General features: G+C 41.7%; 1 protein-coding gene across 12 annotated transcripts in view; it reads left to right on the top strand.

The window, feature by feature from the left end:
* Positions 1 to 4,389: 4,389 nt before the first annotated feature.
* Positions 4,390 to 27,546, top strand: part of gng7 (guanine nucleotide binding protein (G protein), gamma 7) — a 210,264-nt gene continuing 187,107 nt past the window's right edge. For 7 of the 12 annotated variants that reach the window (XR_005945081.1, XR_005945075.1, XR_005945080.1 and 4 more), the window contains exons 1-2: positions 4,390 to 4,462; positions 26,290 to 26,336. Coding sequence is in view for 1 of the 12 variants with exons in the window: in XM_041203896.1 (XP_041059830.1) it covers positions 8,907 to 8,971; positions 26,290 to 26,336 (112 nt within the window). In the remaining 11 variants the exon portion in view is untranslated. Of the gene's footprint in view, positions 4,463 to 4,757; positions 4,872 to 8,829; positions 8,972 to 26,289; positions 26,337 to 27,546 lie in introns of those variants that run through there. The other 5 variants (XR_005945076.1, XM_041203896.1, XR_005945078.1 and 2 more) reach the window with 5 other exon arrangements.

Genomic DNA, 27,546 nt, shown 5'->3' with positions numbered 1-27,546 from the left:
CAACATCACTAAAACAAATGATTTAGTCTTTTATCTCATTGTTATTTGTGGGATGTACTGCTCATTAATTGCTTTGTTTCCCTACATTACACAGTGACTACACTTCAGAAGTAGTACTTGGCTGTGAAGTGCTTTTCGAAGTCTTGAGGCCATGAAAGGTGTTACATAAACGCAAGTGTTTTCTTTCTTCACATCTATCTACTTTTGAATGGAATTTATGTTTCCTCTCTTTACCACTGGTTTGCAAAACAAGCTAAAAGATGACCTCTGTACAGCATTCTGGCTCAAAAGCAAATATGGTATGGAGAGGCATTGGAGAAGGTATAAAAAAAGACTTACAAAGATGACCAGAAATGCAAGATTTTTCTTATCAGGGAAGGATGAGCCGGTTGGGTCTCTGTTCTCTTGAAAAGAGAAGGCTGAGGGGTGACATAATTGATGTCTTTCAATTATTAAAGGTTTTTGTAGCGTAGACACAAAGAATGTGTTTCCAATTAGGATCATAGGATTTAGGAGCAGGAGTAGGCTATTCAGCCCTTTGAGCCTGCTCTGCCATTCCATAAGGTCACAGTTGATCTGATTGTGGTTTCAACTCACTTCCCTGTCTGCCCCCCAACGTCCCCCAAACCCTTAACTCTCTTGTCTATCAAAAATCTACCTAATCAGTCTTGAATATATTCAATGAACTAGCCTCCGCTGCTCTCTGGGGAAGAGAATTCCACAGACTAACGACCCTCTAAGAGAAAATATTTCTCCTCATCTCCGTCTTAAAAGGGAGATCTTTTATTTTTAAACTGGGTCCCCTATTTCTAATATGCCCAACAAGAGGAAACATCCTCCTTGAATCCACCCTATCAAGTTCCCTCAAGATCATATATAGTTCAATAAGATCACCTCTCATTCTTCTAAACTCCAATGGGTATAGGCCCAATCTATTCAACCTTTCTTCATAAGATACGCCCTTCATCCCAGGAATGAATCAAGTGAACCTCCTCTGAACTGCTTCTAACACAATTATATTTTTTTCAAATACGGATATCAAAACTGTACACAGTACTCCAGATGTTGTCTCACCAAGGCTCTGTACAACCGTATCAAAACATCCCAACTTTTATATTCATTCCCCTTGCAATAAACGCCAACATTCCATTTGCCTTCCTAATCAATTGCTGAATCTGCTTAGTAACTTTTACATGATTCGTGTACCTGGACATTCAGATCCCTCTGTACCACCAAGCTCTGCAACCTCTCTCCATTTAAATAGTATATTGCTATTCTATTCTTCCTGCCAAAGCAGACAAGTTCACATTTTCCCACACTATAATCCATCTGCTAAATTTTTGTCCACTAACTTTACCTATCCATATCCGTTTGTAGATTCTTTACCTCCTCTTGACAACTTACCTTTCTGTCTATTTTGGCATCATTGGCAAATTTAGCTACTATACATACTATACATTCATCAAAGTCATTGATGTAGATTATAATAGATGAAGCCCCAGCACTGATCCCTGTGGCACTCCACTCGTCACATCCTGCCAACCCAAAAATGACCCATCTTTCCCTACTCTCTGCTCCCTGTTAGTTAACCAATCCTTTATCCATGCTAATATGTTACCCCATACACCATGAGCTCTTATCTTATGTAGTAACCTTTGGTTTGGCACCTTTTTAAATGCCTTTTGAAAAATCCAAGTACACCACATCTACAAGTTCCCCTTTATCTACCTTGCTTGTTACTTCTCAAAGAACTCTAATAAATTAGTTAAAATATGATTTCCCTTACACAAAACCATGTTGACTCTGCCTGATTATGATTTTCTAAGTACTCTGCCATAACCTCCTTAATAATCAATTCTAGCAATTTCCCTATGACAGATATTAGGCTAACTGGCCTATTGTTTCCTGATTTCTGTCTCCCTCCTTTCTTGAATAAAGGTGTAACATTTGCAATTTTCTAATCCACTGGGACCATTTCAGAATCTAAGCAAGTTTAGAAGTTTATAACGAATGCCTTTGCTTTCTCTGCAGCCAATTCTGTTAAGATCCTAGGATGCAGGCCATTAGGTCCTGGGGACTTATCCACCTTTATCTATAATAGTTTTACAGTACTTTTTCGTTGGGGATGGTGATTGTTTTAAGTTCCTCTACAATGGGCTGACATTTTACCCTCTTCTCGCTTTAAAAAAAAGTCAGAGTGTCCAGTAATCGCTTAGCTTGTTAAAGTGTTGAGATGCCGAATCACACACCAGTGAAATGCCAGCTTTGGTCCATGGGCTGCTTTCGGTTAACGTATCTCAGCTAGGGCAGCAATTGGTGTGGCTTGTTGCCCATGAGTTAAGGAAGGGAAAATCGGCCAGCATTTTTGCCCCTGATCACTATCTAGCTACTCCTTTTGCAAGCATGCATATATGACTATCAGGTGAGAAGGACGAAATCAGGCTAGGCTGTGATGTCTATCACAGTAGAATAACCCACAACTGTTTAAACTCATGCATAAAGAATGGCTTTGGATTAGGTAGTGGAGCATCTGGGATAACCTTATGCTAGAAAAAATTTTCAGGGAAAGATCAAAGGAGGGGAGAAGAATGGTAGTATAGGTATGTAGTGAGAAAAATATCAATGAAAGACCACAACTTTGAAGCTGGTTCATGTTGAACTAAAACAGGGCTCTTAATTTGGCCTCAGTACCCCAGATGAGAGAGGGAGAAAAATCAACCATATTGTACCCCATGTTTGAGTTTCCCAGCTGTAGCTCGGTGGAGGGCACTGTTACCTCTGAGTCAAAATGTTGTGGGTTCAGGGCTCACTCCAGAGACTGAGGTACAAAAATCGAGACTGATATTCCAGTGCAGTTCTGAGGGAGTATTGCACTGTAAAAGATATAATCTTCTGGTTTATGTCCTCTCAGGTGGATGTAAAGGATTCCATAGCATTATTCCAAAGAAGTACAGCAAGGAGATTATCCCTGGTGCTCTGGCCAATATTTATCCCTCAATCAACATCACAAAAAGAGTTTAACCTGATCATTATCACATTGCTTTTTATGCAGTACGCTGTGCACAAATTGACTACCATATTTCCTACATTACAATAGTGATTACACTTCAAAAGTACTTTGGTAAAGTCGTGAAAGGTGCTATATAAATGCAAGTCTTTCTTTTTACTGCTTTCTGGCACCATCCAGATGCACAAATAGAGAATGGTGACCAATGAGAAACTGAAGTTTACTGCTGCTGTTGCTTGCAGCTACTCCTGCCAGGAGATCTGCTGTCATGGTACGTCACACTCATCAGTTTTGCACTACCCTCACACATCCACTGTAGCTTGTCTGCAACTGCTCTGTGATGCCCATCATACTATGTCTAGGTCGACCCCTCTTTCTGCTGCCCTCCACTTTGCCCTCTAGAAGAGATCTCCGCAGCTTTTCAGCTCTGAGCAAATGGCCTATATAGTGACATTTTCTTTTTTGGATGCCACTTTTTAGAGTCCTTTCGCTCTTGCTATTTCAAGCACCTCTGCATTTGTCTTATGGTCTGTATATCGAATTTTAAGCATGTGTCTTAGCATCCGCGTCTCAAAGGCCTCTATTTTCTTCCACAGATCTTTACTTATTGTCCAGATTTCTGAGGCAGACAGGAAAGTGGATAGAATGTAGCATCTTATGTGTATTTTTCCTTCTTACAATCTTGAGTTTTCTTGCTGTTAACACATCCTTCATCTTCACAAAATTCTGGATACCTTCATCCTTCTAACTTCTGCATCACATCTGCCATCTTCTGTTTTCATTTGTCTGAAACATGCAAATTTATCTATCTATTTCAATGTGACACCACCCTTTCAATCTACACTCAATTTTCTTCCAATGTATTATTTCTAACTAGCATGTCTTTTGGTGTTCATATTCAATCCATATTCTAAACTTCTAGATTTTACTTGATCTACCATATTTTGTAGGGCCTCTTCTGATTCTGCAAGTTTAAGTTCTTCCTCCTTATAATTCTCTGAAGTTTCTCTGAAGGAAAGAACATTCCCCCAAAAATATACTCCCCCAAATTGTGTACCCCTCGCATATTAATTCGATAATGAAGAATTCTGCTAGCAGTCTCTGAATTAATATATCAGAGGAGCAATTGAAGTCCCACCTCACCCCGGCTTTGATTCGTCTCTTCCTAATGCAGTCACCCGTACAGTTCACATTTTTATTGGCTAACGACTGTGTCCATCAATCTACAAAAAAAATCTCCGGGTGCCGTTATTCGTGACGTCATGTTCTCCGACGCCGCCGAACCTGCTGGCGCCCATTGAGCCCGCCCCCCCAGCTGCGCAGCCATTGGCCATAGCCGCGCAGGCCTAGGGTTTCTATTGGCCAGCCCTCGCGTCCATCAGGGCGGGAGGGCGTTGGAAGATTGGTTGATTCTGGCTCTTGGTTGGGTCTCGTGCGGGCCTTTAAACCCAAGGGGTAAGTGCACGCGGGGGGAAGTGGCGGTTGTCGAGGGGCGGTCGTTACAGGGCGCAAAGAGGAGAAAAAGGGGGTAAAGGCTGCTGCGAAGCGAGTTTTCAGTGACAGCAAGAAAGGGGGAAAAAAGGGCCATTGACCGAGACGGGGGAGAGGGGGTGTGGCATGAAGGACACCCTGGGTTAGTTATTTTCTATTGGATTATTCACCTCTTAACTCTTGAGGGAAAGTAGGTGTGAAATGGCGGGTGGTGGGTGAAAAAAAGGCGCCATTTATAGAGGGGGGCGGGCGGGGAAGGGGCTTATGATGGCGGCTGGGGTCGCCGCAATTTCGTGTCTGCTGTCATAGCCGAGGCTTCTTTTTGGATCCAACTCCAGTGCGTTTGTGTGAAGGCAGAGACGGGGCCGAGCTAGTAAGGAAGCCACAGGACTTTTTTTTTAAAAAAAGAAAATATTATTTAATGCATTTCTGCAGGGTGCTCCATTATTTTAGTTGTAAAATTGCAGCATTTTATGTACACTTCATGTAGGTTGTGGTGGTTTGTTGGAAGGTTTTATTTGCATTGAGGCGCTTATTATCAAAATGCACTGCGATACACGAAACAAATGCATCAATGTCTCTTTGTTATATTAATAGTGGGCTTAAAAATAACCGAGTTTTAATATAGCGTGGTAAGAAAATTGAACAGTGTATGGATTTGATTTCTTTAAAAAATATAATGCATTGGAAATTTAACTACAGGGAGCTACAATACTGCTGATGGGAGTAGATACAAACTTAATTTTAATAAGTATTAAGTTGAGTTGTAATTAAACTGTGCAATTGTATCTTAGAATCTTGTTGCTCGTCTGCTTGTGTGATTTGGTTGCAGGCTCCCACTGAGTCTTCCTGTCTGCCTGCTGCTTGCTTAATTTTTAAAAATGGTAAATCACTTAAGTTTGAATATATTGTGCTTTTTAAGGCACATAATGTCACCAAAATGTGTTATTGACTTGGCCTACAGCAGACTTTATCTTGTGTGCAATCAGTCCTGTGTAAGGAGTTTCCTTGTCATCTGCAGCCAATTACTTTCTGGTAATCTGCCAGAGTGAAGCAACGGAAAAGTATAATGAACTTATGTGAACATGATGGGCTTTCCACTGAGACTAGAAAAAAATACGCACTGAATTTTTAAAAAAAATTGTAAAGGTGTAGGATCCCTAAATGACCTGTTGGGCGATCATCAATGACTTCCATTTATGTCACATCTTAATGTAGTAGAAGGTCCTAAAGTCCTTGAAGATGCCTCCCAGTGTAGCACTAAAACAGATTTAATTCTTGATCCATACTGACTTAACTTTTTGGTTGGCATACCTGTTGGATTCAATAATTAGCCTCACTGATGCTGGGCTAGGGGGAGGAAAAATCAACCAACTTTTCCTATTCTGGATTGCACCTGTGTGTGGTCATTGCATGAGGTGGAATAACTTGCCAACATATGAAGAATAATAATTTGGTGAGGTACAGATGAGCTACTGGAGTCAGCACCTTCAGGATTGAAGATAAACAATAGATAAATCAAGTTACAACTGTAACCTAATCTTAGAGGCCAGATGCTTTGTGGAAACCACCAATCCATGTAACTGTTTGCTAGATGACACTTGATATTAATCTTCAGCTTATAGTTTGCTCCCTGTTGTGCATGCTCTGCATACTTTTAAAAATGTATTTCCTCTGTACTTGATAATCTGTGAATATACTTGTCACGGGCCTGTTGCTATCAGCATTGGTATCCTAGCTGGACAATGATATCCTATCTTTTTTAAAAGAAAAACATTCATGATTTTATACAGTACAGAATTTACTAGAGTGCTACAGATATAATTTGTCAATTGAAGTGACATTAAACTGTTTGAGCTTTACTTACTAGTGATTTTGATTTCATTTTGCTTTGTAACACTAGACAGTTGCATTAGTGTTTACATGGTCTTAACACATTGTGTTATTTATAATTGAGATATATGAACACTAAATTGAAGAGTAAAACAGATTGAGACAGCTATGTGTTTCTAATTATTTAATTTGCACAGTATTCATTTATATTTGTGTGTATTATGTAATGAGTAGAAATATGTAGTAAATGTTGAAGTATTGATGGCTAAAACAGGCTATCCAAGTACTTTATTTAAATGTGAATAAAGGGCAAATTGTTCCTTTTTGAAAAAAAATCCCACTTGAAAACTGTAACTTTCCTGATTACAGTACCTGGTAGGTAACTGTTCAACATAGCAATTCAAGACAATGAGGCAGTTGAATCTCCACAGCAAAGATGGCCATTTTTTATTCTTGCCTTTTAAAAGATTTTTTTAACTTTTTTTTCTTAACGTTTTCTCCATCTTCAAATAAAAATCCCTGGTTATTAGTGAATGCTGAAGTAACAATAGTTCCCTGGTCAACAGCTGAAGACTCCAACTGATATGCTGCACTGGTCAGCTTACCTGTTATGGCTTCCTAGCTCTTCCTTAACTGTGCCTCCCCTCAAATGTCTTACATCTAACCTTCATAGTCCTTTTTGAAACTGTTCCTGCATCCTGAACTACTTGTGAGCAGTGCCAGAGGAAATGAGGTAGCAATTCTGTAAATAGAGTGAAGAAGGTTTATTAAATTGACTTGTGCAAACTTGATTATAAGAAATGTTAGTTTGATTTAATTTTGGGGTGAATTGTGTGAAGCAGAGTGATTCATCTCACTGCTGTATTCTTAACAATGCTGCTGTTAGTGAACAATAGTGGTGTGGTGTATGTATTACATATAAAATGATAAACCTTTCTGGCCATATCCTTGAAAAACAATCACCCTCAGTTGCAAAATTGGTGTAAAACTGTCTACCTTGTGCCCCATCCACTTAAGATTTGTTCAGAACTTTAAGGCCCAATCATCTGCTCTTCAACTTCTTGATTTAGACAAATTAGACAGCAACAACATGCACTTAGAATGTTTCATTTCATCAAAGGTGCTTCACAGGAGCATTATAGAACAAAATATAACACCGATCCACAAGGGGGTAGTAGGTCAGATGACCAAAAGTTTGGCCAAAGAGAGGGTTTTTAAGGAATGTCTTAAAGAAGGAAAGTAAGATAGAGAGGTGTGGGGAGGAAATTTCGGAGCTTGGGGCACTGAAGGCACAGTCACCAATGATGGAGGAATTAATCATTGGGAATGCACAGAAGAGGAATTGGAAGTGTGCAGATATCTGGGAGTTATGGAATTGGAAGGGATTACAGAGATGGGGAGAGAGAAGGGTGTGGAGGCATTTGAAAACAAGGATGAGAATTTTAAAATCAAAATGTTGCCTGACTGGGAGCCAACGTCAGTGAGCACAGGGGTGATAGAGGAATGGGATTTGCTGCAAGTTAAGACATGGACAGCAGAGTTTTGGATGACCTCCCAGTTTACTGAGGGTAGAATGCGGGAGATCAGCTTGGAGTGCACTGGAATAGTTGAGTCTAATGGTAACAAAGGCAATGGTTGAGGGATTTAGGAGCAGATGAGCCGAGGTGGGCAAACTTGAGCAATTTTACAGAGGTGGAAATGGGCGGCCTTAATGATCACATGAATGTGAGGTCAGAAGCTCATCTCATACCGTAATTAAATCCTTTTGTTGCTTAAACGTAGATTTGATTTCAGATCAGAATGATGAACTCGAACCAATGCCACTTCTAAGCAATTAATCCCAGAATATTACGAATGTTTCTTTCAATTTTTCTCATTGGTCTTTTTGCTTCTATGATGCAATTTATCACTTTCATGTATAAACAAATATAAAGCACATTAACAAAAAAAAAAACAGAATTACCTGGAAAAACTCAGCAGGTCCGGCAGCATCAGCGGAGAAGAAAAGAGTTGACGTTTCGAGTCCTCATGACCCTTCGACAGAACTGTCGAAGGGTCATGAGGACTCGAAACGTCAACTCTTTTCTTCTCCGCTGATGCTGCCGGACCTGCTGAGTTTTTCCAGGTAATTCTGTTTTTGTTTTGGATTCCCAGCATCCGCAGTTTTTTTGTTTTTATAAAGCACATTATTCAGGTAAAGTGCAAGCTTTATGTTGCACATTGTACTTTGAATAATATTGTCTCCTTCTCCTGTGGAAAGTGTTGATTTTGCTGGTTTGCATTGAACATGTTTTTTCTTCTTTATCCCCAACCTGAATCTACATTCCACCACTTTGTAATACTGTGGACTTTTATTTTGATAGAACAACTGCATGTTTTTTGAGTGATGATCAGTAGTTGATTTTTATGTTCCATCCGATTTTCTTCTTGAACATAGGGAACAATGGTAGCTTTCAAAACCTTGATCAATGTTTTGGTGCTTCTTTCAAGCAGATATCCCCCACGTAAGCTTGCATGGTATCTTTTGGCATTTTTAACAAACTGATTACAGAACCATCACTTCAATTGAGCTTTGATGCAATGTGGTCAGATGAAATGCAAGAGGAGAAAATTGGTTAACCATGAAAATTTTACCTACTGGTAAGAGCTATTGTTTTGAGCTTTTGGATTACTAAAGCAAACAGCTGGGAATTGATGTAGAATTTACATGCAGCAATCCTGTTATCTCTTTTAATTGTTCTTTTTCTCTTTCCTCTTCCCTTTTCCCCTCCCCACCTTAACCATAAACGCATTGACTAACAGGTTTGGGTCAACAATAGTTTACATTTAACTTTGTAAAACACCCCAACAAGCTTCACAGGAGTCTTATTAAATAAGTTGCACATGGAGATATTAGGATAGATCAAGCACTTGGTGAAAGAGCTAGGTTTTAAAGAGCTTCTTAATGGAGGCGAGAGAGGTGGAGTGGTTTAGAGTGAGAATACCAGAGCTTGGAGCCTAGGCAGTTGAAATCAAGGCCACAATAGTGAAATAATTAAAATCATGGATGCCAAGAGTCCAAAATTGGAGGAGCGCCAAGCTCTCGTAGGATTGTAGTACTGAAGGAGGTTACAGAGATGGGGAGGTATGAGGCTATAAGAGGAATTTAAAGGCAAGCTTGCAAACTTTAAAATTGAGATGTTGCTGGACCAGGAGTCAGTGATGGTCAGTGAGCACATGGGTGATGGGTGAAAGGGACTTGGTGCAAGTTAGAATATGGGCAGCAGAGTTTTGGATGAGCTCAAGTTTTTATTAGAGTGGAAGATGGCAAACTGGCAGGTGGGCATTGGAAAGGCCCAGATTAGAGGTAACAAAGGGTGCGAGTTTCAGCAAAGGGGAGTTGACGCAGGGACTGAGTCTGGAAATGTTATGGAGGTGGAAGTAAGTAGCCTTGGGCCTTTACTACTCGCTTCAGACTTTCTGTATCTTAGATCAATGTCATTGCTGAATCCCAACCCCCATGCTTTGAGATTATCTTCACTAGTCTTAACATCCAGATCAGCTTTGGTTGCACACTCAAGATAACTAACAAAATAGCCTTTCTGTTAACTGCTTGAAGCAACTTAAATTATACTACAAGATCTCCTTAGTCTTCAGTGGCTATAGAGCATCACAACATCAGATTATATTTAAGTTAATCTTTTTTGTGTGAATTTATTTTATGAACAAATTTGTACTAACAGAACTTATTTAAAATCCAATTATGCATTTTTAATCATGATAAATCAGCGGCCGTAGTATGTTATCAATTGCATGGCATAGTCCTCTTGTACATGTCCTGTGACTCACTCTGAAAAACATAGTGTGTGTCTGTTTCTTTTGAGAGTTGAAACATGGTTAGACCATCCTCTGGTTTTGCAACTGATTCTCTCAAATTTGTTCAGCTCTGCTCTTTTTAAATATCCCCAAAACAGTCACTGGAACTTGCTGTATTTTTGAATAGCTGTGACATTCAAAAGTAAGTAATGTAAACTGAAAATATTTTATCTACTCAGCAGGTCTGGCAGCATCTGAGGAAAGAGAAACAATTAACACTATGGGTTGTTGAGCTTTTTTCAGAAATGTTCTGATGAAAGGTCATAGGCCTGAGACATTAACTCTATTTCTCTCCCCAGGGGTGCTGCCAGGCCGGCTGAGTATAGTATTTTCTGTTTCTATTTCATATTTCCAGCATCTGTAGCATTAGTATCTTTTTATCAGTGTTCAAAAATAAGTTGTCTGTCACAGATAAAGCTGAACAAGTATACTGTTTTTTTTTAATAAAAACAAAAAAACTGCGGATGCTGGAAATCCAAAACAAAAACAGAATTACCTGGAAAAACTCAGCAGGTCTGGCAGCATCGGCGCAGAAGAAAAGAGTTGACGTTTCGAGTCCTCATGAACCTTCGACAGAACTTGAGTTCAAGTCCAAGAAAGAGTTGAAATATAAGCTGGTTTAAGGTGTGTGTGTGTAGTGGAGGGGGTTGGTGTGGTTGTAGGGACAAACAAGCAGTTATAGAAGCAGATCATCAAAAGATGTCACCAACAATAGAACAAAAGAACACATAGATGTTAAAGTTGGTGATATTATCTAAACGAATATGCTAATTAAGAATGGATGGTAGGGCACTCAAGGTATAGCTCTAGTGGGGGTGGGGATGCTCTTCTGGACTTGAACTCAAGTTCTGTCGAAGGGTCATGAGGACTCAAAACGTCAACTCTTCTCTTCTCCGCCGATGCTGCCAGACCTGCTGAGTTTTTCCAGGTAATTCTGTTTTTGTTTTTACTGTTTTTTTTGTTTGTTTGAAAGCTTGGCTCCTTGCTCAACTTTATGGATAGTCGAACTTAAAATGTTTGTAGTAAGCTGAATTTGAGACCAATATAGCTAAAGTTTCTTTCAAAAACTCTATTGTGATTAGCTTTAAAGGTACTGTAGCTAAGGAAAAACTAGCCAAACAAAAATACTTCATTTTTGTTAGTAAGTATTTTCCCAAAAGTATTAGTAGCCATTCAGCACCTTGACTAACTTTTATTGAGAGTCCAGGTACTGAATGCTGGTATACTATTTGACCGTGGATGAGGTCATGCTCCCAAATGATGCCCATGTACACATTTCCCAGCAAGAATTACAAACAACATTCCAGCTCCCCCCCCCCCCCAGCCCCTTCCCTTCTGTCCCTATCATCTGGAGGTAAACGTACAATATTTTTGATTTATGAATTAATTTAAGATGAAGTAGTTTGATGTCTTTGTTTTATTTATGTTTTTGTGCAGTTGAAATAGGCAGAATAGCAGACAGTCTTAAATAGCATGTAAGCTTCCGCCCCAGTCTCTTATATGAAAGGACAGCACTCATGTAGGTGAATTTTGTAAGTTCCTAGGTGAGAATACTAGGTGCTGCCTCAAGGGAAGAAAAAGCCTAAATCTGACCAAGTTTGATACTTGAAGTGTTGACCAAACTTCACAGCATATTGGCAACAGCCAGGGGAACTTTGGATAAAGGCCATACTGTTTTCTGTAGCTTCCATATAAATTAGGAGTAAATGTTCATACAGCAATGAATTATACTGACCACAAACTCTTCAGGGCAGGTGAGTGGGCAGCAGACGACTTGGTAATTTCTTTTTTCTTATCACTCTGGCTTTGCTAAGAGCTTGTTACCTTACTGTGGAGTGAGACTGTCTGTTTGTAACCTGTCGAGAAACCCCTGGTTGGCAGCTGGAATGAATTCAAGTGACTACTTTCTGCATCCCTTTCTGTTTGCCTGTTACTGTAGCCAACCTTTTGTAAATGTATTTTGAAACTTAATTATCAGGTACTTGCATGCTGTGCCCATGCATGTGACAGCAATTGATGTGCTGTTCTGTAATTTGTTTTGTTTAATAAAACGTTTTTAACTAGACGTTTTTTCCTGATTTTCTTTCAAGTTTCTGATTTGGAGTTGCTGTTTTATAAGTCAAAGTTTACACTTTAGTGAAAATCAGTACTATGTTGATTCTGCTCAGAATACTACAACATTGCTGGTAAATGGGATTAGGTAGGTAGGCCAGGCGTTTCTCACGTGTCGGTGCAGACTCGATGGGCCGAAGGGCCTCTTCTGCACTGTGTGATTGTGATTCTGAGATTGGTGCCAATTCTAATCCATTTTCTGATAAGAGTCTGAATATTCTATATAATACAAATCTACACGGTCAGATTGCAGTGCCAGTCTAAAATAAATCCAAATTGGCAGTGATAGAAGTTCTGTAGAGCTGAACAGTGACAGTAATTAAAAATCACAGCTATTTTCCTTTTTGTAAAGAAGCCTTTTTGATCGGTCCACCATTGTGACATTCTTTAGCTGCTGTCTGAGCTCTGGAATTCCCTCCATTAAACCCCTCTATCTCACTTTCTTCCTTTTAAGATGCTCCTTTAAAACTTACCTCTTTTGAGCAAGCTTTTGGCATCTGACTTTTTATTATTCATTTACAGGATGTGGGTGTCACTGGCAAGATGAGCGTTTATTGCACATTCCTAATTAAGCAGGTGATGATGAGCTGCCTCCTTGAATTGCAGTCCATGTGGTGAAGGTGCTCCCACAGCAATGTTAGAAAGCAATGAAAGCAGTGATAATATATTTTCAAGAGAGGATGGTGTGTGACTTAATAGGTGGTGGTGTGCCTGTGTGCTTGCAGCCCTTGTCCTTTTGGCACTTAGAGGTGCTGCCTAAGAAGGCTTGGTAATCTCCTCCAGTGAACCTTGTAGATGATGGGCACTGAAACTGCAGTGTGCTGCTGGTAGAGCGAGTGAATGTTTAAGGTGGATGGGGTGCCAGTCAAGTGGCCTGCTTTGACCTGGTTGATGTCAAGTTTCTTGAGTGTTGTTGGAGCTGCGATCAGCCAGTCAAATGGAGAATGTTCCATTGCACTCCTGACTTATACCTTGTGGGTGGTGGAAAGATTTGGGGGAGTGGGGAGATGAGTTACTTGCTGCAGAGTACCAAGTGTCAGACCTGCTTTTGTAGCCACAATATTTATATGACTGGTTTGGTTAACTTTCTGGTCAATAATGATCCCCAGGATTTTGAGGTACAATATTCAACAATGGCAAGGTGAGTTTTAATTCATTTCTGGGATGTGGGCATCATCAGCTAGGCCAATATTTATTGCCCTTCTCTGATTACCCTTGAAAATGTAGTGATGAGCTGCTTTCTTGAAAAATTGCTGCAGCCCCTGTGGTGTAGGTGCTGTTGGGGAGAGAGTTCTAGGATATTGACCTAGCGACAGAGAAGGAACAGTGATATATTTCCAAGTCAGGGCGGTGAGTGGCTTGGAGGGGAACTTCTGGTCGGTGGTGTTCCCATGTATCTACTGCTCTTGTCCAGTGCTGTCTAAAAAGGCTTAGGGTGTTCCTGCAGTGCATCTAGTAGATGGTACACACTGCTGCAACTGTGCGTTGTTGGTGGAGGTGGTGAATGTTTGTCGATGGGGTGCCAATCAAGCGGGCTGCTTTGTCCTGAATGATGTCAAGCTTCTTCAGTGTTGTTGGAGCTGCACTCATCCAGGCAAGTAGAGAGTATTCCATCACACTTCTACCTTGTAGATGGTGGACCAGCTTTGGGAAGTCACGAGGTGAGTTACTCGTCACAGAATTCCTAGCCTCTGACCTGCTCTTGTAGCTATAGTATTTGTATGGCTAGTCCAGCTCAGCTTCTGGTCAGTGCTAACCCTGAGTATGTTGATAGTGGGGGATTCAGCGATGGTAATGCTATTGAATGTCAAGGGGTGATGGTTGGAAGCTCTCTTGTTAGAGATGATCGTTGCTCAGCATTTGTGTGGCGCGATTGTTACTTGCCACTTGTCAGCCCAAGCCTGGATATTGTGCAGGTCTTGCTGCATTTGTTTACGGACTGTTTCCGTATTTGAGCCGTAAATGGTACTGAACAATCATCAGCGAACATCCCAACTTCTGACCTTATGATGGAAGGAAGGTCATTAATGAAGCAGCTTAAGATGGTTGGGCCTAGAATAGTACTCTGAGGAACTCTGCAGTGATGTCCTGGAACTGAGATGACTGACCTCCAACAGCCGCAGCCACCTTCCTTTGTGCCAAGTACGACTCCAGCCAGTGGAGAGTTTTCCCCCTGGTTTCCATTGACTCCAGTTTTGCTAGGGCTCCTTGATGTCAAGGGCAGTCACTCTCACCTTTGGAGTGCAGCTCTTTTTTTGTGCATGTTTGAATCAAGGCTGTATGAGGTCAGGAGCTGAGCAGTCCTGGCGGAATCCTGAGTGAGTGTCTCTGAGCAGTCTATTGCTAAGCAAGTGGCGCTTGATGGCACTGATGACCCCTTCCGTCACTTTACTGATGATCAAGAATAGACTGATGGGGCTGTAGTTGGCCAGGTTGGATTTGTCCTGCTCTGTGTACAGGACATACTTGGGCAATTTTCCAAATTGTCGGACAAATGCCAGTGTTGTAGCTGTACTGGAGCAACTTGACTAGCAGTGTGGCAAGTTCTGGACACAAACCTTCAGTATAATTGTTGGAATAATATCAGGGCCCGTTACCTTACAGCCTTTGCAGTATCCAGTGCCTTCAGCCGTTTCTTGATATCACATGAGTGAATCGAATTAGCTGAAGACTGGCATCTGGGATGTTGGGAACCTCCGGAGGAGGAGGCTGAGATGGATCATCCACTCAGCACTTCTGGCTGAAGATTGAAGCATTTGCAACAGCCTTTTATATTGATGTATTGGGCTCCCCCATCATTGGAGGAGGTGGATCCACAAATGTCCCAATCCTCTGAGTTGTTTAATTGTCCACCACTATTCACGACTGGATGTGGCGGCACTGCAGAGCTTAGATCTGATCTGTTGCTCATGGAATTTCTTAACTTTGTCTATTGTTTGCTGCTTATGCTGTTTGGCACACAAGTTTTAGCTTCACCAGATTGACATTTCATTTTTACCTATTCCTGGTGCTGCTCCCAGCATGCCCTCCACACTGTTCATTGAACCCTGGCTTGATGGCAATGGCAGGGTGAGGGTTATGCCAAGCCATGAGGTTACAGATTGTGTTAGAGTACAATTCTGTTGCTGCTGATGGCCCACAGCGGCTCATGGATGCACAGTCTTGAGTTGCTAGATCTGTTCGAAATCTATCCGATTTGGCACGGTGGTAGTGTCACAACATGAAGAGTATATTCACGTTAAGGCAAGACTTCGTCTCCACGAGGACTGTGCGGTGGGCACTCCTACCGATACTGCGATGGATAGATGTACCTGCAGCATGCAGGTTGATGAGGATGAGATCAAGTATGTTTTTTTTCCCTCCTTGTTGGTTCCCTCACCACCTGCCACAGACTCAGTCTAGCAGCAATGTCCTTAAGGACTTGGATAGCTCGGTCTGTACTAGTGCTACCGAGCCACTCCTGAGGATGGACATTGAAGTTCCCCACCCAGAGTACAATCTGTGCCCTTGTTACCCTCTGTGCTCCCTCCAAGTGGTGTTCAACATGGCGGAGTACTGATTCATCAGCTGAGGGGGGATGGTACGTGGTAATCAGCAGGAGGTTTCCTTGCCCAAGTTTGACCTGATGCTTTTAGACTTCATGGGTCTGGAGTCGACTTTGAGGACTCCCAAAACAATTCTCTCCCGACCGTGTGCTGCCACCTCTGCTGGGGGTCGCCACTCGGGACAGGACATACCCAGTGATGGTGGTGTCTAGGACACCATCATAGTCAGGGAATCGTACCTTACAAGCATTGTTTGGCTTTTGCTTGACTAGTTTGTGAGATCGCTCTCCCAATTTTGGCACAAGCCCCCAGATGTTAGTAAGGAAGACTTTGCAGGGTTGATGGTTGAATTTGCCATTGTGCCTAGGTTGATGTTGGGTGGTCTGTTCAGTTTCATTCCTTGTGGACTTTTTAGCAGTTTGATACAACTGAGTGGCTTGATGGGCCATTTCAGAGGGCTGTGGGACTGGAGTCACATGTAGGGCAGACCAGGTAAGGATGGCAGATTTCCTTCCCTAAAGGATATTAGTGAGCCAGATGGGTTTTTTTCGAAAATCGACAATGGTTTCATGGTCATCATTAAACTTTAATTCCAGATTTATTAAATTGAATTCAAGCTCCACCCATTACCCTGGGTCTCTGGATTACCAGAGCAGTGACAATACTACTATGCCACCACCTCCCCCTAGACACACTCTTGTTGAAGATCATCATTGTTTAGCACTTGAGTAGCATGGATGATACTTGCCACTTATCAGCCCAAACCTGAATGTTGTGTTAGCAGTGATGCCCTCTAATGAGGCTTGGTTTTTATTTGTTCATGGAATATGGTATCACTGGTTGGGCCAGCATTTATTGCCCATCCATATTTGCCCTTGAGAAGGTGGTGGCATGCTGCCTTCTTGAACTGCTGCAGTCCATGTGTTGTTGGAACACGTACAGTGCCGTTAGGAAGAGAGTTCCAAGTTTTTGAGCCAGTGGCAGTGAAGGAATAGCAATAACTAGTCAGGATGCAGGGTTGTGTGAGACTTGGAGGGGAACTTGCATGGCAGGGTTCCCATGCATCTGCTGCCCTTGTCCTTCTAGGTGACAGAGGTTGCGGTTTTGTAAAGTGCTGCAAAGGAGCCTTGGTGAGTTGCTGCAGTGCTTCTTGTAGGTGGTACACTCTGCTGCCACAGTGCGTGTGCTGGCTGATCAAGTGGGCTGCATTGTCCTGGATGATGTCAAGCTGCTTTGACTGTTGGAGCTGCACTCATCCAGGCAAGTGGAAAGTATTTCATCATACCCTGCCTTGTAGATGGAGAATACTTTGGGGAGTTGTGAGGTATTGTCTGCATAATTCCCAGCCTCTGAGATGCAAAAAAAATGTTTGGATTGGGGAAGAGTGGATTTTAGTAAAATAAAGCAGGATCTGGTCGAGGTAGACTGGGAACAGCTACTTGTAGGGAAATCTACAGAGGAGCAGTGGCGTACAAAAAAGGAAATGGGGAGGGTACAGACTCAGTATATATCCTCTAGGCTGATAGGAAGGAATAACAAGCCCAGAGAACCATGGATAAGGTTACGATGAGAAGGAAAAGAGAGGCTTTTAGCAGGTACAAGGGAAGCAAATCAGCGGAGGCATTAGTAAAGTACAGAAAGTGCAGGGTGGAGCTTAAGAAAGCAATTAGGAGAGCAAAGAGGGGTTATGAGAAAAGCAGGGAAAATCCCAAGATATTCTATAAGCTTATCAATGGGAAGAGGATAACTAGGGAAAGAGTAGGGCCCATCAGGGACCAAGGGGGCAATCTATGGGTGGAGCCAGAGGACATCGCTAGAGTTTTGAATGAATACTTCACATCAGTCTTCACCCAAGAGAATGAGGATGAAGGTATTGAACTTGAGGAGAGAGACTGCGAGGTTCTTGAGCAAATTGACACAGGGAGTGACAAGGTATTGGAGGTGTTGGCAGGCTTAAAAGTGGACAAATCTCCAGGTCCAGATGATTTGTGTCCCAGACTGCTGAGGGAGGCAAGGGAGGAGATTGCAGGAGCTCTGATCCAAATTTTTAATTCTTCTCTGGCCACGGGGAAGGTGCCAGAGGACTGGAGAACAGCTAATGTGGTTCCGCTATTTAAGAAGGGTTGTAGAGATGAGCCAGGGAACTACAGGCCAGTGAATCTCACGTCAGCGGTAGGGAAACTATTGGAGAAAATTCTGAAGGAGTCAATCTATCCCCACTTGGAGAGGAAACGATGGATCAGGGATAGTCAGCATAGCTTTGTCAGAGGGAGGTCATACCTAACAAATTTGTTTGAATTTTTTGTGGAGTTGACCAGATGTGTAGATGAGGGTAGTGCAGTTGGTGTAGTTTATGTGGATTTCAGCAAAGCCTTTGACAAGGTCCCACATGGGAGGCTTATAAAGAAGGCAACTGCACATGGGATACAGGGTAATTTGATAAGGTGGATTCAAAATTGGCTTAGTTGTAGGAGGCAGAGGGTGATGACAGAAGGATGCTTTAGTGACTGGAAACCAGTGTCCAGTGATGCACCACAGGGTTCTGTGCTGGGTCCCCTAGTATTTGTCATTTATATAAACGACATAGATGACTGTGCGGGGTAGGATTAGTAAGTTTGCGGATGACAGAGATTGGCCAGGTGGTTAACAGTAAGATTGAGTGTCTTGGGCTACAGGAAGATATAGACAGGATGGTCAAATGGGCAGATAAGTGGCAGATGGAATTTAACCCTGAAAAGTGAGAGGTGATACACTTTGGAAGGAGTAATTTAACAATGAATGGCATGACACTAGCAAGTTCTGAGGAACAAAGGGACCTTGCCGTGTGTGTCCGTAGATCTCTGAAGGCGGAGGGGCATGTTAGTGGGGTGGTGAAAAAGGCATATGGGACACTTGCCTTTATCAATTGAGGCATAGCATACAAAAGTAGGGAGGTCATGTTGGAGTTGTATAGAACCTTGATGAGGCCACAGCTTGGAGTACTGTGTGCAGTTCTGGTCGCCACATTATAGGAAGGATGTGATTGCGCTGGAGGGGGTGCAGAGGATATTCACCAGGATGTTGCGTGGCATGAATTATTTAAGTTATGAAGAGAGGTATTTAGATTTGTGTTGTTTTCGTTGGAGCAGAGCAGACTGAGAGGCGACCTGAATGCTGTGTCCAAGATTGAGGGGCATGGACAGGGTGGATGGGGAGCAGCTGTTCCCCTTAGTTGAAGTGTCAGTCACAAGGGGGCATAATTTCAAGGTGAGGGGCAGGAGGTTTAGGGGGGATGTGAGGAAAAATTTTTTTTACCCAGAGAGTGGTGATGGTCTGGAATGCACTGCCTGGCAGGGTGGTGGAGGCGGGTTGCCTCACACCCTTTTAAAAAGTAACCTGAATGAGCACTTGGCACATCATAACATTCAAGGCTATGGGCCAAGTGCTGGTAAATGGGGTTAGGTAGGTAGGTCAGGTGTTTCTCACATGTTGGTGCAGAATTGATGGGCCGAAGGGCCTCTTCTGCACTGTGATTCTGTGATAATGCCATTGAATGTCAAGGAGAGATGGTTAGATTCTCTTGTTGGAGATGTGGCATTACCTGGCACTTGTGTGCCATGAATGTGTCAAGTTTTATTTGTTGATGCTCCTATGAAGCACTTTGAAACGTTTTATGATGCTGAAGGCACAATTTCAATGCAAGTTTTTTATGTAGGGAAACTTGGCTGTGGCAAGTAAATGAGGTGATAATTAACTGTTCAACATTCATTCCATGACTTTATCCCTGCTTGCTTTCTATTCCCTTTCCCTGAGAATTGTGGCCAAAAGGTGGGTGAATGTCCCAGGCTCCCACCATTGCTGTTTGAACTAGGTGTTACAGTGAGACACAGCTGAGGTAAAGAGTTAAGTGTGGTTAGGGGACAGCAGTAAGGAAGGAAAGAAAGGTAGAATCCTGGTGTGTGACTGTTAGACTACATCACTGCAACATATTGCTTCAGCTTCCTGCATGTTGTGAACCCCAAAGAGACGCTATGTTATACAATTATAAGTTCAGATACCTGACATTGAAGAAAGTGTAACCCCTTTCCTACACCTGTCGATATACAGTATTGTGATGAGTTGGTTCTTTGCAAATCCTAAATCTTGATTGCAATGTCCTACTGAAGTACTATGTGTAACATTAGTTACTTTTGTCTTGGACAATAGAAAGAAAGAATGTTTCACTTGGCCAGGTTGTTCTTGGGTTTGGTCATTAGAACATCCTGGAATTATTGAAACTTTGGTTTAAGACCAAATTACACATCGATAAATACGCCTTCTGGAATAGAATATTTGTGTCCAAATTGCAACACCATCTTGTCTTCTGTACACCTATATTTTTTTTTAATTTGAGGAAAGCAAACTGTAGTTTATTTTTATCAAAACTGAACAATAAATTCTGTGTGGTAATATATTCAACATAATTGTATACTGAGGTCAACTTGAGTTTGTGTTGTTTCAACCCTTCCAATTGAGTATAGATGGTGAGGTGACTGTCCATGAGTGAATATCAATTTGAATTCTTTTATGCCCTTGATCAGTTTTTGGAAGGTAAATTGTATTTTATACCGGCATATTTGATTGGGAAGAGTTCATGTTAACTTAAAAGTTTTTTATCTTTGGCTTAATCTGTTCTTTTCCCCCTCCCTTGTGTTATCTACATTTAACTTGTTATTTTAGAAAATGTAGTATACTTCGGGTAAGTGGCTTCATACTAACTACTGTTGCCTCTGGGACTCCAGTTCCTGTTTAGCCAGAGTGAGTTTAAAGTATTTTCTTTGACAGTTGTAAAGGTCTTTTTATAACACACATTTGGGGTGGCTCCTGAGCCTAGTTTCTTATAGACACAGTGTGCGTAACCTAAAACTGCTTACCAAAAATTGACATGTTTATAATAGACCACTGCTAAGAATAATTGGAAAGCTCTGGCAGCGGTGTGTGCTGAGCATAAAAACTGTGTGTAGTCCATTCCTTCTACAGGCCATATATGTTTGAGTGTCATGCTTAATTTATTTAACCTCCTTGGGAGAGTTCTTTTGAAATTTACCCCCACACAGTAAAATGATTTTTCAAGTGCATTTCCTTGTAAAACACTATTGTTCATGCAATAGACTGGCAAAATACAGTAGAATTAACAAATGACCTTTCAGCTTCAGTCATTGTTTTGTAACTCTTTGTTGGCTTACTTTAGAAGTTCTTCTTGTTACTATTTCCTCCGTAATGAATTAGGATACTATTGAATCTTGTGGTAACAAAAACAGAAAATGTGGGGAAAACTCAGCAGGCCTGAAAGCATCTGTAGAGAGAGAAAGAAAGAGTTAACGTTTCAAGTCCATATGACCCTTCTTCAGAGCTCTGAAAAAGGGTCATATGGACTTAGCGTTAACTGTTTCTCTCTCCACAGATACTGTGAAGAAGATGCAAGGAGGGTACATAGGTTAAGTGAGTGGCCAAAGATCTGGCAAATGCCATTTGTAGCCTCCTTGCATCATTTTCACAACTTAATTTCTTACCTATCTTCGCGTCATCAAATTTAGCAGCTTATTTCCCATTATTAATTCCCCAGACTCTCACTGTCTATAGGACAGTGTGATACTATCCGTCTTTATATTTCTAGCTATATTTCTCTCTTTCTCTAATTTTCCCTCCTCATTAATCTTTGTTATTCTTTGCTGTACTTTATATTCTGTCCAATCTTCTGACCTGTCTTTGCATAATTATATGCTTTTTCTTTAGCTAAATACTATCCTTTAACTTTAAATTAACCATGATTGGTGGGTCCTTGCCTTGGAATTTTTCTTTCTTGTTGGAATGTATCTTTTCTGTGTATTCTGAAATATCCCCTTTTAAATGCCTGTCACTGCATCTCTGTTGACCTATCCCTTAACCTCATTTGCCAGTTCACTTTAGCTAGCTCTGCTTTCATTCCCTCATAATTGCATTCCCCCCACCCCGTTCACTGTCTCCTGGTTTCCTGTCCTTCCTAACTTCCTAACTGTCACATAACCTGCAATATTCAGGTCCCAATCTGTGTCAACCTGTAGCCATGTCTCTAATGGCTTTCAGATTGTATTTATTTATTTCTATAAATGCTGTCAATTCATCTGTTTTGTTTGGAATGCTACCTGCATTCAGATACAGAGCCTTTAGTTTTGTTATTTTATTATTTTTGAAATGTGTAGCTTATCTGCTGATTTTATTCTTAGGTTTGTACTCTCTGTCCCTTCCTGTCGTGGCCTGTTTATCATTTCCCGTATTAGTACCTTTCTCTCTCTTCTGGTTAGATATATAATTATATATAGAAAGAAAAACTTTGAAATAAGCAGATATCCTGCTGGGTTGAACACTACTGTGAGCTGTACATGTGTGATTTGGACATCTCCTAGTCTGTGCTGTCCCACAGCTTCCTGTCATGGATGAGTTAAATGAAAAACTCTCTTCACTAGAGTTCGAGAAGGCTGTAGACCACTTGGTGAACAAAAAGGCACCTGGCAAGAATGGAATTCCAGCCGAACTGCTCAAGCATGGAAAGTTTCATCTCCTGCCACACCTTTTTATGATCACCACCTCCTCTTCTGGAAAGTAGGCTCTGTTCCACAGGAGATGCGTGATGCAAAAAATCATTACACTATACAAAAACAAAGGTGACAGAGGAAATTGCAGCAAGTACAGGTGCATCTCACTCCTTAGCGCTATGAGGAAGAGCTTTGCTAGCGTCATACTTAAAAGATTCCATCTGCTTGGCAGACCATGTGTACCTGTAAGCTCACTGCAGTTTCTGTCAGCAGATGTACTGAGGACATGATCTTCTCCATATGCCAACTCCAGGAGAAGAGAATAGAGTATACTTCTACCTTTATTAGGTCTCAGTAAGGTATTCAACACATCAGCAAAGCAGGGCTCTACAAGCTTTTGGGGAAAATTGGCTGTCCTCCAAAGCTGCTCAGTCTCATCCTTCCATGACCGCATGCACTGCACTGTACAGTTTGATGACTCCATTTCTGACAGTTTGAGTGAAGAATAGAGTGCAGCATGGCTTTGTCCTTGCCCTCACTATTTGACATCATCTTCTCCATGCTCCTGACCTTTACCTTCCCTGCAAATATGGAAGGAACTTGCACACTAGGTCAGACAACAAGCTCTACAATCTATAAAGACTGAAAGGGAAGACAAAAACACGTCACGTCCTGACCAGAGAACTCCTCTACACTGATGCTGTACTAATTGTCCATGTGGAAACTCCGCTGCAAAGACTCATGGAATATCTCTCCCATACCTGAACCTGATTCTCCCTGACTAAAAGCGTCAAGAAAACTATGGTCATGGGACAAGGTGTTGCATCTCCACCTCTGATCACACTAAATAACACCAGACTGGAATCTGTCCCTTGATGCAGATCTTGATACAGACATAAGGAACTTTGGCTGACTCAAAATGCACATGGAATAACATCAAGTTGTTGGTTTATAAGGGCTGCGTTCTCAACACATGGTTGTATGGCTGCGAAGCATGAATGATTTACAGCTGTCAAGAAGCTCAAGAATATCCATCTTTGCTGTCTGTGGCACATTATGGGCATTTCCTGGCAGGGCAAATTCACAATGCAGCAGTCCTCTCAAAGGCAGACCTCTCCAAGGTTTTCAGTACTCATCAAACTGAGGTGGCTTTGTTGACTTGGACATGTCTACAGGATGGGAGACAGCCTAATACCCAAGAACTTTCTGTATGGAGAGGAGGTAGCTAGAGCAAGATGACCAGTGGGATGCCCAAAGCTCTGCTTCAAGGATGCTTACAAATGTGACCTTAAGGCTCTGGACATCAATTATCATACCTGGAGTCATTGGCTGATGGCAGGGAAATGGCAATGCCTCCTGTCAGCTATAATGGCTTGGAATAGATGCCAATTCTGAAAGCAACTCGCCGCAGCACTTGGAAGCTTCATGTCCTGCATTTGTGGCAGAAGCTGCCTCTCAAGGGATGACCTCTTCAGCCATCAGCAAAGGTGTGCCACATGAAGGCACTCTATCTGAAACAGATTGATTTGTTGTGTGTCCATCATCCTTCATAGATGGACGGATGCTGATAGAAAACGTGTGGGTCCTTTTTTACTCAGTAAATTGCTGGTATTTGAGAAAGTGGTATGTTGCTATCGGGCGACAATTACTAGCAAACTTGAGTGAATAAGATATGTAAAATAATTGGAATGAGTTTTTTGTGTATGATTTTAATGTGTTAATGGCGGAGTGGCTCATTGGTTATTTTCACATCTAGCTTGTATTGTCTTGACTGAGAAATGTGGCAGTCATTGTACAATTTCTTGGATGGAATGAGTGCCTGTTCTTTTAAAGAAAAGATCAAAAAGGGTACGTCAAGAAGACATGGGTTTGAGATTGGCCTCTTCTCATCCAAAATGTGAAATTAGCTTTAATTACAAGCAATTTATTAAGAAATTGCATCCTTTGGTACTGAGGGGACCATGTAGAGAGGTGAAAATGAAATTCAGGTGGAACAGCATTTCGGCCATTAGCTGACCAACAGAAAGCTGCATAGGGTTTTTCATAAAAATAGTCTTGCTTTCCTCTTAAGAACTAAATGAACTTCCCAATGCAAATTTCCATTTATTGTATGAATCCTATTGATGCGTTATAGTTCTGTTTTGGCCTGTACATCTATATATCACTATCTCCCTTTAGTGGTGGAAACTGAGTACTGCATATCTTAAACAAAAACAGAATTACCTGGAAAAACTCAGCAGGTCTGGCAGCATCGGCGGAGAAGAAAAGAGTTGACGTTTCGAGTCCTCATGACCCTTCGACAGGACTTGAGTTCGAGTCCTAGAAAGAGTTGAAATATAAGCTGGTTTAAGGTGTGTGTGTTGGGGGGCGGAGAGATAGAGAGAGAGGTGGAGGGGGGGGGGTTGTGGTTGTAGGGACAAACAAGCAGTGATAGAAGCAGATCATCAAAAGATGTCAACGACAATAGTACAATAGAACACAGGTGTTAGAGTTAAAGTTGGTGATATTATCTAAACGAATGTGCTAATTAAGAATGGATGGTAGGGCACTCAAGGTATAGCTCTAGTGGGGTTTTCTTTTTAAATAATGGAAGTAGGTGGGAAAAGGAAAATCTTTATAATTTATTGGAAAAAAAAGGAAGGGGGAAACAGAAAGGGGGTGGGGATGGGGGAGGGAGCTCACGACCTAAAGTTGTTGAATTCAATATTCAGTCCGGAAGGCTGAAAAGTGCCTAGTTGGAAGATGAGGTGTTGTTCCTCCAGTTTGCGTTGGGCTTCACTGGAACAATGCAGCAATCCAAGGACAGACATGTGGGCAAGAGAGCAGGGTGGAGTGTTAAAATGGCAAGCGACAGGGAGGTTTGGGTCATTCTTGCGGACAGACCGTAGGTGTTCTGCAAAGCGGTCGCCCAGTTTACGTTTGGTCTCTCCAATGTAGAGGAGACCACATTGGGAGCAATGAATGCAGTAGACAAAGTTGGGGGAAATGCAAGTGAAATGCTGCTTCACTTGAAAGGAGTGTTTGGGTCCTTGGACGGTGAGGAGATAGGAAGTGAAGGGGCAGGTGTTGCATCTTTTGCGTGGTCATGGGGTGGTGCCATAGGAGGGGGTTGAGGAGTAGGGGGTGATGGAGGAGTGGACCAGGGTGTCCCGGAGGGAGTGATCCCTACGGAATGCCGATAAGGGGGGTGAAGGGAAGATGTGTTTGGTGGTGGCATCATGCTGGAGTTGGCGGAAATGGCGGAGGATGATCCTTTGAATGCGGAGGCTGGTGGGGTGATAAGTGAGGACAAGGGGGACCCTATCATGTTTCTGGGAGGGAGGAGAAGGCGGGAGGGCGGATGCGCGGGAGATGGGCCGGACACAGTTGAGGGCCCTGTCAACGACCGTGGGTGGAAAACCTCGGTTAAGGAAGAAGGAGGACATGTCAGAGGAACTGTTTTTGAATGTAGCATCATCGGAACAGATGCGACGGAGGCGAAGGAACTGAGAGAATGGGATGGAGTCCTTACAGGAAGCAGGTTGTGAGGAGCTGTAGTCGAGATAGCTGTGGGAGTCGGTGGGTTTGTAATGGATATTGGTGGACCGTCTATATCTTGTTTTGAAACCTGAAGTCAACCCAAAATTCATGTTTGTACTAGTGGGATCATGCTTGCTTTATTTTTTTGTATTACAATGTTGGAATTCATCTGATTGGGATACAATTTTGCAATGTACACCCATTTTTGAGACATTGCATTGTCTAGAATAAAGCCTGTACTGTTCTTATGTGACAGCACCATCTCTTGGAAGAAATATCTCCTGGTTGAAGCTATGAAATTAATTTTAAAGCAGCTGTTTCTAAATACGTTCTTGAACTACTTTCTTTCTGCTCCATTTTTTTGTTGATGCACCTATGTTATTTTTGTTGACAGGATTGCTTGCCCGGGAAATTTCTATTCGTTCTCAATCGAAGGGCAAGGTATGTTGCATTGTTGAACAGAAAATTGAAGCAACTCGCTAGCTTACAAGCTGTTCTCTCGTATCTTCCAACCCTAATTACTGCTTTCTCTTTCTGCATGCACTGTTGAATCCCCCACTTTACTTCCTATATGGAAGAGCTTGCATTTCTTTGGCCACCCCAAAATGCTTCACGATTCATTATTTTGAAATGTAAGCAAGTGCAACTTGCATTAGTAAGATTTCTTTCTAAAACAGCAAATGAAATGAATGACCAGTTAACTCTTTTTGCTGGTGTTGTGAGTGAAAGACAAGCAGATGGAGTAATCTTGGCCTGTGTACAGGGAGAACTCCCTATTCTAATAATGCTGGAAAATATTCTGCATCTATCTGGAAGAGATCTTGTTTTTGACTTTTTTTGCTCTTCAGTCCAATACATTTGGATTAATTTTTTGTTGTGCCAAATGATGAAGTTAAAAGCCCCTGCATTGAGATTTTATACCGGTAATTGTATGTTGTCAGTGTTGCTCCTTGATCAGTAGAGGAATAGGGCTGGCGCAACTACTAGACAAAATAGGCAGTTGCCTAGAGTGGCATAATTTGGGGATGCACCAAAAAATACTGAATGAACTATGCATGAAACTACAAAAGTAATCAAACAGAGTTCAGCAGTGGGAATGAAAGATTTGGATCTGCTGATATATGTCTACGTATACTGACATGCATATATGTATTTACATTGCACTCTTTTTTACAATTTCATATATTCCTTATTCTGTTTGTGACAGTTTTACAAATTTGTACATCTACATGACTATTCCAAATCTGCGAACCAAAAATATCAAAGAACTTAATTTAATATAGCCTAATCTATCATATTAATTGAGTAAATTGCACATAGTCATCTAGTAACTGTTGAGGAACACAGTATTATATCATGAGCTATGTTACACATGTATTTCTAATACACTGTACATTTCATTTTTCTACACTTTTCCCAATCAGTGTCATATTATCCTTTTTTATTTAAATCGATAAATGTGGAAATTTTATTCATGCCAATGCACAATTTTTTCAGAGGTGGTGTGGTGGGTGAGGGGGCACAAGGCTGGAAGATTGTCTAGCCATCTTATAGCCTTGCACCAACCTGAAATGGAGTACAAGGAGAGATGGAATGCCCAGAAAAATAATTAATAAAATTATGACAAATGGGAATTTCCCAAAGTCTGGAC

The sequence above is a fragment of the Carcharodon carcharias genome, chromosome 14 (genome assembly GCF_017639515.1).
Source record: "Carcharodon carcharias isolate sCarCar2 chromosome 14, sCarCar2.pri, whole genome shotgun sequence".
NCBI classification, from domain to species: Eukaryota; Metazoa; Chordata; class Chondrichthyes; order Lamniformes; family Lamnidae; genus Carcharodon; species Carcharodon carcharias.
This window is presented reverse-complemented; position numbering and strand designations above follow the sequence as displayed.